At 31.0% G+C, this 12,862-nt stretch overlaps 1 protein-coding gene across 1 annotated transcript in view; it reads right to left on the minus strand.

Annotated features, from left to right (window-relative positions):
• Positions 1–12,862, minus strand: part of LOC145283491 (HEAT repeat-containing protein 4-like) — a 2,203,577-nt gene that overhangs the window by 639,853 nt on the left and 1,550,862 nt on the right. Inside the window, exon 13 of the mRNA XM_080132316.1 lies at positions 12,579–12,768. Coding sequence (XP_079988442.1) covers positions 12,579–12,768 — 190 coding nt within the window. The remainder of the gene's footprint in view (positions 1–12,578; positions 12,769–12,862) is intronic.

Here is a 12,862-nt window from a genome sequence, read left to right on the forward strand (position 1 = left end):
GAAAATCACACTCAAGATAAGAACAGTTGTTCGATGAATCCAAAGAAAAAGAATAATAAATCCTCCTCTCAAAAATTCAGAAAAGCAACCTTTTCTACTCCCGAATTTATTTTTCGACATAGTCACTACCATTCTTAATGCACTTTTGCCAGCGATGAACGATGGCTGTGCATGGGCATATGGAGCACCCTTATCATACAAAGGTAGTTCTAAAAGTAAAGCCTCCTATTTTTCTTTTAACTGAAAAAGTTGAAGAGCTACGAAAACGGGAGTGGTACCATTAAAACAATCGAACTTTTGTGCTCTATAGTTTATTTTTCTACATAGTCCCATTCTAAGTGAACTTTTGCAATGAATTAAATGATGCATCGCTGTTTATGATGAACTTCCATGACTTAGAGTGTCACACCGTCAATATCTGCAACAGAGAGCTGTCAGGTTATGAATCCATGAGTTCAATCAATGCAATTTGAAATCTTTCTGATTCATTTGGGTGGAATAAACCAAAAACAAAAAAAAAGAATGGTATATTAAATCAGGCCTCCTCATCAGTGTTGATCAAACACTGCTTCCCTTAAATAAAAGAACAAGTAATGTTCCGGATATGGGACCTAGTTTTTTGCTTCAGATTAATTAGGCTAACCTATCAAGAATTATCTTCTTGCGTCATGAGGAACGATATCTACCAAAATACTTTCTAAATGTTTGGTCTACAGACATGAAATATATATATATATATATATATATATATATATATATATATATATATGCACGGGATTCAGGCCTATGCAACAAATTCGATTTGGTTTTAGCTGGTAAAAATAGCTGTTAAGTTGTCAAAATGGATAAATTTGGCACTTGGCAGGCATAAGTAAACTTATACGCATGCGTAGATACATATTTATATATAATGTTGGTAAATGTTTAGCTTTTTGAAATCCATTTGTTGGTGTCTCAGATAATAAAGCTGGATTACTAGATGTTTGGATTTCGATTCTACTTTTTTGTTTTTAACTTTTTAGATCACAATATATTGAGTACAACATAATAATCAATTGGATCTGTGATAATAAATATGAAATCTGCATAAATTAAGATATCAGATTCAACTTTATTTCACGACTGGGAAAGCCAGGTTACTTGCTAGTATATATATATATATATATATATATATATATATATATATATATTTTAAGGGGATTAGAACAACAGTCTAAAGAGCAGAGTATATTTTAATTTATTAGTAAATTGATACAATTAAAATAAAATAAAAGAAACCAGTGCTCGTTGTAATGTAGATATATAATAAGCTCGATAGGCATATATATCCTAGAGCTATTTTAATATTGAGTAAGATGATTGATAATTTGTAAGTAAAATTAAAAATTAAAAATCGGTTTCACAATGAAGATCAAATTTATTGATTTTGTTTGTTCTTCCTTGTGAAACCGATTTTTAATTTTTAATTTTAATTATAAATTATCAATCATCTTACTCAATATATATATATATATATATATATATATATATATATATATATATATATATATATTTACACAGTGATCACCACTTATCAAGGGCCGGAAGCCACTCAGGGATAAGGGTTATTGCAAGTACAATACGTTAGTGTGGAGATTTGATGAAGTGTTTACTTAAGGGGACGGTTCATTAGGAATTTGTTAATATTGGACTTGAAGACATCCAAGTTGTAGTCCGGTGGGAAGCAGGCAGACGGAACAGAGTTCCACAGGCGTGCAGTTCTAAGAAAGAAGCTTTGTTCATGGAATCCGCATTTTGATTTAGGCACAGATATAGAGTGGGGGAAATTTTTCACAGTGGATTCAGCTAGACGAGTGTTTTTCGTGAAAGTATATATATATATCGATTAATCGATGCCTATGTTCAGTCTCGAGAGATAATGGATAACTTCTGTAAGAATATCTGTGCGAGTAATTGTGAGGAGCCAGGGTGATGCACTCCTCAATTAAATCTCCCTGAATCGTCAGTGTTTGATTCTAGTGGCAAAGAGAATCCGGGACGATTGAAACAATGTCAAGATAAGCACCTGAAATTCCCAAATGGTAACCCATTTTAAGTATTGACCAGATTCAACGTTGCTTAACCAATGTGTCAAGGTGATGAAGCCAAGTATATATATATATATATATATATATATATATATATATATATATATATATATATATATATATATATATATAATACTGAATATCATTTCGAAAAAGATGGTTGGTCTATGATTGTTGCCTGTGGAGATCTGGACGCAATCCAAAACCAATTGAAATATTGCAGCATTGGCAAAAGAATAAAACTGCAATAATTGGGATACACATTGCTCCCCCCCCAAAAAAAAAGAGTGTAAGCATTAAAGCAGAGAAATAATGAGGAATTACGTTTGCATATTTGTTGAAATTGATTAGTTATGTAAATAAATGTATTATCATCTTGTTTTGACGTTGCTGCAAAAATGAGTTGGTCATGTTTATGAATTAATAACAAAGAAACCCTCTTTGTTCAGTTTTATCAGCAAAGAAATGCAGATAATAACAAGAAAACATTAAAAATAAACAAGATATACAAAGAGAACCTTTGCTAATACCATTGCTACTAAAAATTTAATCAAGCCCAGTTACCATCTCTCTTTTTCTTGCTCTCTCTCTCTAATATATATATATATATATATATATATATATATATATATATACTCCTATAAATTCGTTTTTCTTTTGTGTGTATTGATATTCATATTAAAACCCCTCATTTCTATTTATTTAAAAATAAAATACTATTTTCTTATATATGGGTTGTGGAATTACATTCACTAGCAAAAGATCTAGCTAATTTGCATATTCTTTTAAACATTCATTTTAATTAATTCCCTACTAGTTTTTTCGGTTTTCTTATGGGATGATCATCTTTAGTTTACTATTACGTGTCATTATATTCATGCAGATATTCTACATGATTTATACTTGCATAATATTTGCATCAAAAGTTTACAGTAAACACAACATTATTTCCATAAATATTTATGTATACCTATATATTTTTGTTTAATCTATCTATAAAAGTGAACGTGTCTGTGTATGTATCTGTGTGTGTGTCTGTGTACATTTCCCTACACAATAACTTTGTCAATTTAAAATCTAAGACTCGAAATTTGATATACAGGGTACTGAGATTTGGAAAAAATTTTGTAATCCATTTTCGCCCAGAAATTTGGCTGTTAAGGGTCAAATTCAACGATTTGACCTTTCAGAACCCTACCAAACTCCTCCGCAAATTTTGAGTATAAACAATTGAAATTTTAGATATAGGTTCCTTGGACATATATCTAACTTCATAACTTTATTTGAGCCCAAAACAATAAATGTTATGGGTCATAATAGGGGTCAAAGTTAAAAAAAATTGACCACTTCGGTCTCCACAAAATTACTCAGACAATTTCCGGTCTAAACATTCGAAATTTGACATAAAGGGTATTTAGAGATAGAGCAAGTTTTTTAATCGGTTTGGGTCGAAAATTTGAGTTACCAATATATAAATGTATGTTTGCATGTCTGCCAATATATAAATGTATGTTTGCATGTCTGCCTAAGAAGCAACGGACTTTTACAGGATCAGTATCGTTTTGAAGTTCGACCTTTCAGACGACAAATATCGAAAAATTGATTAAAAACATTAATATCTTCACCTTCCACTGGGCACTTTTCTATCGGGAGGGGGTCGTTTTTTTTTTTCGCCGATATTTTCGAAAGTCATCCTTTTCTTTTTGATTGTCTAGCCTTAATTAAAACCTACGTCACTTCCGGTTTGGCGGTGATCGTGACAGCAAAGACGTCAGTGTTTTTTCCCCATTCTTTCCTCCTTTGCGGTGCGGGTTCGAGCCTGCCTTCCTACTACCACTTTTTTTTTTTTTGCTCAACATACACCTCTAAACACCGGGGCAACGCTGGGCACCCATGCTATTATATATATATATATATATATATATATATATATATATATATATATATATATATATATATATTGTATATACACAAGTGTCGTTACCAAAGTAAAGTCTCCTATTTCTATAACTAAAACAGTTGAAGGGCTATGAAGATGGGATTGGTATCATTAAATGGAGCAACCTTTTGTTCTTTAGAATTTATTTTTCTACATAGTGGGGCAATGCACTTTAGCCAGTGACGAACGATGGCTGCACTTGAGAGTCCTTGATGCGTTTCGTCATATGAAGGTCATTCTAAAAGTAAAGCCTCCTATTTTTTACTACAATTGTATGAAATTAAAAAAAAATCAGCCCAGCCGTTCCTGAGTCGACAAAGAACTTACACACACACGTACAAACACACGCACACACACATGCCTCCCCACACACACCTTTTATATATAAGTAGAGATAGAGATACAATGGATACTATTTTCGTAGAAATGTTAATAAACTCATATTTGCTCCATATAATTGATTTTTCTGTCTAAAAATCTAATATTTTGCGCTATTCAAAATATCAGCTTTATTTTGATTAAATATGTTTCTTATTTATATTATTTATATAATTTTTTTATTTATATATTTTCATTTACATTATATTATATTTACATTATTTATCTATTTTATTTCATTTTCATGCAAATTTTTCTATTTTATTTTAGTTGCATGCGATTTTTTTAGTTTTATATCATTTTTATGTTATTTTATTGCAGTTTATGCTATTTTTTCTAATCGATTTCATCATTTATTTTATTTTATGCTATTTTTCTATTCTGTTTCAGTTTTATGTCATTTTCTTTCTATTTTATGTTATTTTTCTATCTTATTTCAGTTTTATGCTAATTTTTTATATGTAATTTTAGTTTTATCTTATTTTATTCAATTTTATACTATTTATCCTATTTTATTTCAGTTTTACCCAGTTTTATGTTATTTGTTTTATGCTATTTGATTTCTGTTTTGTATATCTATGACCATGTCCTTATTTCATTGTATTTTTCTCTCACGGTTATTTATACGTTCGTTTTCTAGTTTATATTTTTATGGAGAAATATTTATTATTCAATGACTGTAGCTCCATTTTTTATTTTTTATCTTAGTAATCAGACTGGCATCCACACGGCGGGGGAGAGGGGAAGGCAGACATGTCTGCTAAGTTGTTCCATCTTATTGATAACCGTCTTCGACTTGGCAATAAAACTAAACCGCTCCAGCATGTTGCATTTTTCGGTCGTACTATTTGTGATTATGACTTATAGTTTTTATTTATTTACTTTGAAATCAAGAAGAAACACTTTGCTCATTTGTAGACAAAAGCTAACCAAAAATATCCGCCGTTGCTGGGAAACAATAATGCAAAAATATGAGAGAAATAGTGTACTGTTTATTAAACACAAAACTGAAATCTATCCAAAGCGTCAGTTTTTAATCTAGTTATTTTGCTTAACGACACATCAACCCTTTTGTATCATTTAAATATGACAATACAATATGAAATAGATTTTAATATGTGCTATTTATTTAGATACGAGTTAATCAAATGCTTATTTTGCTGTACGACATATCAACTATTTTGTTATCATTTAATGATGACTTGAGCTATTTTAATAAATGTTCAAGCCCATAACGACAAATATTTATAAATTTTTTGTAGGAAAATATTTCTAAATTTAATATATGCAAGAGATAACTTCTATTTACTCCATACATGGGTTACTGGCATTAAATATTCACGTGGGTAAGTTTGCTAGTAGATATGTTAGCTAGTACATATTAGCGATTAGGCAGGATGTACTGTAAACAGATAACGTTTGACCTTGCTTGTATAAGTTAGGATTTTGAGAAAAGAAAGTCCGTAATATTTAGGCGCACATAACGCCCGACATGGATGAATGCGTCGTCGTAGGCGAAGCTATTGCCAATTCAAAAGGAAGCCACGGAGCTGAGAAAATGATCTAATGAAACCATAATACAGGGTCCGCAAAGTCTCTTTACAATTTTGATTTTATTAATTTTTTGCCTTCTCTTGAGGAATAACCATTTCATAGAAGTTCACTTAGCATTTGCACTTCCATTATCAAAATATTTTAAATACAAACTCGTATTGCTAATAAAAACCTGAATAAACACTGATTAAAAACAATAGAATCTGGTAAAGATATCTCATTAAGTGTTTCATAATAGAATTATTTAATTGTAAAGATTTTATGGACACCCTGTATAATTAATCAATGTACATAACATATAATTTACTAGCCCTGTTACTCTCTGTGATTAAATAATCAAGTGTTAACACTTTCCCTGATGGATTGTTAACTCTGCTGCACTTCCAACTAACAATTTCCGGTATTAAATTTGCTGTCAAAACTCACAAATCCAAAACTCGACACACTGCTATAAAAGCTACTTCTCTAGCATCCAAATTCAAGTCAGTCTCTGAAAAATCAGGCGTTTTTTTTATTAAGCCGGAAGCATCTAATTTGCATATGAGGTGAGAAGATCCTCAGTTTAATGAAGAGAAACGGCAGCATTTTCTTTTCTTTCATTTTTGTTTGCACCGGACACTACAACCTGCTGAGAAAACAGGTTTGTACCAATTTTTAAGGCATTTAATCATACTCTCTCATTGTTTTCTTTTCAGTTAGTTGAAGATCATTTTCTGCTGATATAACGCAAAGACAATTGAACTTCCTTCCAACTTAATTATCGATGAGCAGTATTATTCACAAAAAAAGTGTCATTTTTTTTAGTTATTTGAGTTTTAACATCGAAAGGTATTTGGAAAAATAGAACTTGAATAACTACGGGTGAGAACTTGAATGCCTACTGGAAACTATCCTCGAGTGTTTAAGGTCTCTCTGTACAGGAGTTTACCAGAACAACCTGGCACGAGGACACTTTTCCAGAGAAGTAAACCCTGACTAAATGTTCAAGATAACATAGCATTCGAGGCCCAAATAAGATCTTCTCAGTCTGGCTATGGTGCACCTTCTCCAAATGATGTTATATCAAGTAACAGCACGAAGCTGGATACTCTAACAGACTAGATGAATTCTTGCCCTGGAATCCAGTAAGACTAAGAGACAAGGAAGATATACGGTAAAATATTTAAATGGTTAATTGGGGAGAGGAATATTATGCTCTCAATTTCTTTACGAACTCAGTGTTTGAGGTGTAAAAAACACTTTAATGGAATATATGACTTTCTATGTATCGTATACAGACATCAAATGTTAGCAATAGGAAAGGCCTCCCCTCCCTTGGTTTCTCAGAACTTCGACTGAAATAAAACGAGACAAAAAAGAAAGCGTTCCTTTTAATCAGCAGCACAACAACCAATTGTTAAAAGACGCACGCAACAAAAACTGTCCTTGTTCATAACGGGGGAGATTAAAATACTGCAGACAACTGTTCTCAGCCAGGGAACTGTTCGCATTAGATGAATGATGGACACTTATGGTTTTTACAATGATTATATGACAGAATCAGATTTGCTACTGGAATAGCTGGGTGACAAAATAGATTTGGTTAGTTTTTATTTGTTTTTGGTTTACGGCATATCAACCCTTTTCAGGTTATTCAAATATTTTATGCATCACATTCTTTATATTCATTCATGGGGTTTGGTTAAGCTGTTTTGTTTTTACGGCATACCAACCCTTTTCAGGGCATATAATACTGAATTCAATCATTTTGATAAAAGAAATCGTTTTATATTTGAAGTGTTTTGTATCTTTAAATATTTATTCATACTGTTTGGGTTGATTGTTTTTATGGAGGAAAATTGTTGTTTTGGGTTATTTTGGGGTTTTATGGAGGAAAATTGTTGTTTTGGGTTATGTTGGGTTTTTATGGAGGAAAATTGTTGTTTTGGTTTATTTTGGGTTTTTTTATGGAGGAAAGTTGTTGTTTTGGGTTATGTTGGGTTTTTATGGAGGAAAATTGCTGTTTTGGGTTTTGAAGAACATGATTGAGTTTTATAAAGATAAGTTTGAAAAATTAATATTAATGTTTGGTGCGATATGTTCAGACAACCTGATCTGATAACACTAGCAAGTAAATAGGAACTAATAGAAAATAATATTACAGAGAAAAATCGAAATGAATGACTTTTTGAATTTAATAATTAAATATTAAAAAATAGAAAATAATATTACAGAGAAAAATCGAAATGAATGACTTTTTGAATTTAATAATTAAATATCAAAAAATAAAAAATGATATTACAGAGAAAAATCGAATTGAATGACTTTTTAAATTTGATAATTAAATATCAAAAAATAAAAAATGATATTACAGAGAAAAATCGAAATGAATGACTTTTTAAATTTAATAATTAAATATACAAAAAATAAAAAATGATATTACAGAGAAAAATCGAAATGAATGACTTTTTAAATTTGATAATTAAATATTAAAAAAACGGAAAATGCGACAATTATTTTTATTTAATTTTTTAATTAATTTTTTATTGTTTTATAAATTAAAAAAAAATACGTTTTTACTATATTTAAATTTCCTGTTTTTTTTTTTTACTTTAAAATGCTATGTTTTAAAGTGTTATATTATTTATAATTGCTTTTTTTATTAATTTTTCTCATAATTTTAATGAAGATCATTTTGATGTGTAATTTGTACTTTTTTTCTCGGACTCTTGGAGAGAGCAAAATAGATATTAAACTAACCCCGTCTGGATATATCAGACTGAAATAGTATGGCAAACTAATCTACGCATCAAAAGTACAATAATACAATTGATAGAAGTATTAGTATAACTTCAAAGTTGAAGATAGTGGCTTCTTGACCTAAAATGCAATAAACATTGCTGTTTTTTTCTTTGCAAAATTCGATCATGTTCTGCAAAGACAACAAAAACATTTTTCTTCTACAAAGCAACCAGAATAAACGCCATGTATTGGAGATATAAAGAACTTGAAACATAAAACGTTTTTTTTTTAATTATAGGATTCGCCAGGAAGTCATACCAAATGGCTGAATATGCCGTTAAACAAAACAACCAAATCAAACACTATGTATAAATAATTAAGAATATAAAGAACTTGGAACATTAAATGTTTTTCTAAATTACTGGATTCGGCATTAAATAACCTAAAGACATTAGATATGCCGTAAAACAAAAGAATTAGATCAAATACCATGTATAAAGAATTAAAAACATAAAGAACTTGAAGTACAAATCTTTTTTTCAGAAATTACTCAGAAAATAGTGGATAAGCCGTAACACAAAACAATCAAACGAAACTCCATAAATAATTGAAGATATAAAGGACTTGTAGTATATAAACGTTCCCAAAATAACCGAATTCGCCATGAAACAACTCGAAAAAGCTTGATGTGCCGTAAAGCAAACCAAACTAATAGATTTAATCTTTAAATTGATTTTTTGATTTTTATAAAAAAAAAAACTTTTTTCTGTGTTCGAAATTTTTCACTTTGTTTTAAAGTGAATGGAATGTTTTAAAAGTTTGGATCATTTATATTGATTTTGTTTTTCTGTAATTCATTTTTCTTTTAATTTTAATTTTGATCTCTTTGATGTGTAATTAGGACTGTTTTTCTCAAATTCAATTAAAACTGTGAATCAATTTTCGCGCCGTGCAAAATTCTAAACTCGATCTTTGAAGCCAACATTTAAGAATTTTTTTCTTGTTTTCATCTTTATTTGAAATATTATCCAAACATTGCCCATGGTTTCAGATAATATTCCATTAAAAATAAACATAACTGTAGAATCGAAAAAAAATCGATCACACCATAAACCACAAACCGTAATTTTATACAAATTTATCAACCTAAACTTTAAAAAGGAATCTTTTAAAATATATTTATTATTCTTAGTATTAACTGATAGTGCAACGTTAAACACGTGTAACACGTTTTAACGTAACAAGGACCCAAGACCAGGAATAACTCGACTCATATCTTTCTTTAATGAAACAACCGACATTTATTGACAGACATTTATTTACAGATGTCTTATTGTCGGCCTCGTCCACCGTGCCTAACACATCTATTTTTGTTTTCCTCCGATGTAATTTTCGGTCGCTGGAATTTCTTTAAAATACCAGTCTCTCGAATCTCTTTCGAAAATCGATCTCTAGAATTTATTTCGAATACCTATCCTCCGAATCTCTTTCAAATACCGATCTCTCGAATCTCTTTTAAATACCGATATTTCGAATTTCTTTCAAATACTGATCTGTAGAATCTCTTTCAAATACTGATCTGTAGAATCTCTTTCAAATACTGATCTGTAGAATCTCCTTCGAATACCTATCCTCCGAATCTCTTTCAAATAGCGATCCCTCGACTCTCTTTCAAATACCGATCTTTCGAATCTCTTTCAAATACCGATCTTTCAAATCTCTTTCAAATACCGATCCTTCGAATCTCTTTCAAATACCGAGCTCTAGAATCTCTTTCAAATACTGATCCCTCGAATCTCTTTCGAATACTGATCCCTCGAATCTCTTTCGAATACCAATCTGTAGAATCTCTTTCAAATACTGATCCCTCGAATCTCTTTCAAATACTGATCTCTTGAATCTCTTTCGAATACTGATCCCTCGAATCTCTTTCAAATACCGATCTCTCGAATCTCTTTCGAATACCGATCTGTAGAATCTCTTTCGAATACCGATCTGTAGAATCTCTTTCGAATACCGATCGCTTTACTGACGTGATTCTGACCCATTCTTCTTTTTATATTCCTTTTCTTTCTTCTTATCTGTTATCATCATCTGACGCCATCAGAAATAAATCTGTCTATAAAACTCACATTGCACATCCATTGTATCATAAACATCGCTTTAGTCATGGTATGTCCTCGACTAAGCTCCAATCCGTGATCACATCCCTGTAAAAAATTCACAGATAGAACACATCTAGCTACAACCGTAGCAAAGATCGTTTATTCTTTCTTTACAAAAAGACAAACAAAAATGCAAACAGAACTTCCATAAAGAAAGTTTCTTTCCTAAACTATCCCCTCCGTAAAACAAGATATCACGAGCCTGCTTCCCAACCGACCACCACATAGTCGTTATCAAATCTAATGTAAACAAATATTTGTTGAGCCGTCTTCTTTGATAATCAATTCTTCTGAAGTAATTTTCTGCCCATCCTATTTATTATTCTTAGTCTTCTTTTGGTGGCGATCATCGTTCAACTGATGATCTATTTAATACTTATCCTTGGGTGGCCTACAAGCCTTGATAAACGGTTACTCATTAGTAAGAAATATAAATAATAAATAACTTTAATGCAACAGAAGCCTTAAATAATTTTTTAACATAATACGAAATATTGAGTAAAATAAAGACAAACTGCTTTGTAATGTTATTACAAATTCAATGAGGATCCATCGCTATATGGTTCCAGACAAAATACTAAGCCTCTTTGAACACCCCCAAGGTAAGTTGTTCGCCTAACACCACAAAATACGTGGTTCTCAATTCTAGCTTATTTTTTTGTAAATTTCTCATACCTACCTACTTCCCAACTTTATCAGTTACTTTAAATGATGCATAAGCAACCTTCTCTCTCTCGTTTTCATTCTATTTCAGTAATTAGGTTCTCAGAAATCAAGAGACCCCTTCCTGTGGCGAAATCTTGATTTTTGTATAAAATACATTATGCATTATGATATATTTAATAAAGATTCTCTCAAAGTTTGACTCGGTAAGAACTTTAATTTCTCAATGTTATATTATATATTTCTTTACATCTCTAGGTCTTACCGGATTCCATGATAAGAATTCATTTGGTCTGGTGAAGTATCCAGCTTTGAGATTTTACCTTAAGTAACATAACTAGGAGAAGATGCACTATTCCTAATAAAATCCATTGTATAGCCGCATCTTAGTTGGGTTTTGAATACTACGTTATTTTGAATAGTTGTTGCATGTGACATTGTTAATCTTTAAGGTGGACCTTACGGACATATTCTGAATCGGCTAAAAGAAATTATTTTTTATCTAATATAGAAAAGCAAACATATGAAATTTTAAATAATTTCTTTTTATGACTCTTGTTGCAATATTTTTTTTAGATATAATGATCCCGCACAGTTGGGAGATTCTATTTATAAACGATGCTGCTAAGAACTGACGAATCGAATTAATTCACGTTCTGCTACCAACCAATCAGAAACCAGAATTGCTCCATAAATATTAAACCTTTTCTGTTGCAACTTCGTGTGTGTTTTCCTCGTGTCAACACCTGAAGAATCTTTTGGTCTGTCTACTGAGAACCAGTCACCTCCAGGACTTGTGTAGAACACCTAACCATCGGAAACTGTGCTGAAACTAAATATGGCTCACAACTCTAGACTCTGAATAATGAAAAAGCTCAGTAAAATAAGAACTATGTGACAACAAAAAACATGTTTCAACCTTTCACGTTATAAACGTATTACTTCCAAGTAATGCAAGATTTATTTACTCGTTCTACGGAAATTTCTCTTTTTTTTACACAAACAGGAAAAGAGGAAAACATTGTAGACACAAATACGTAAAATCAATTAATAAAAAGTAAAATGACTTACTTTTTAACAATTGCATCATTTTCTGCAAGAAATCGCTCTTGAAGAGTAGCAACAACTTCTGATGATTTTTCTTTGAGAAAACGCAAGGAACGGCAAGCTTCGGCACGGATGGCAAAATGGTTGCTGTAATGGACTGACCAAAGAAGGCAATTCTTAATCTCTTCTGATAAAACACCAATTTGACCAAGAGCTGGAACAAACAAAAGAAAGAATTATCTAATACTAGCAGAAAAGTCCGATGTTGCTCAGGATTGAATGACGATAACTAATATGTACTTTTTTGA

The sequence above is a fragment of the Euprymna scolopes genome, chromosome 8, assembly GCF_053919585.1.
Source record: "Euprymna scolopes isolate OS-2025 chromosome 8, ASM5391958v1, whole genome shotgun sequence".
Lineage (NCBI taxonomy): Eukaryota > Metazoa > Mollusca > Cephalopoda > Sepiida > Sepiolidae > Euprymna > Euprymna scolopes.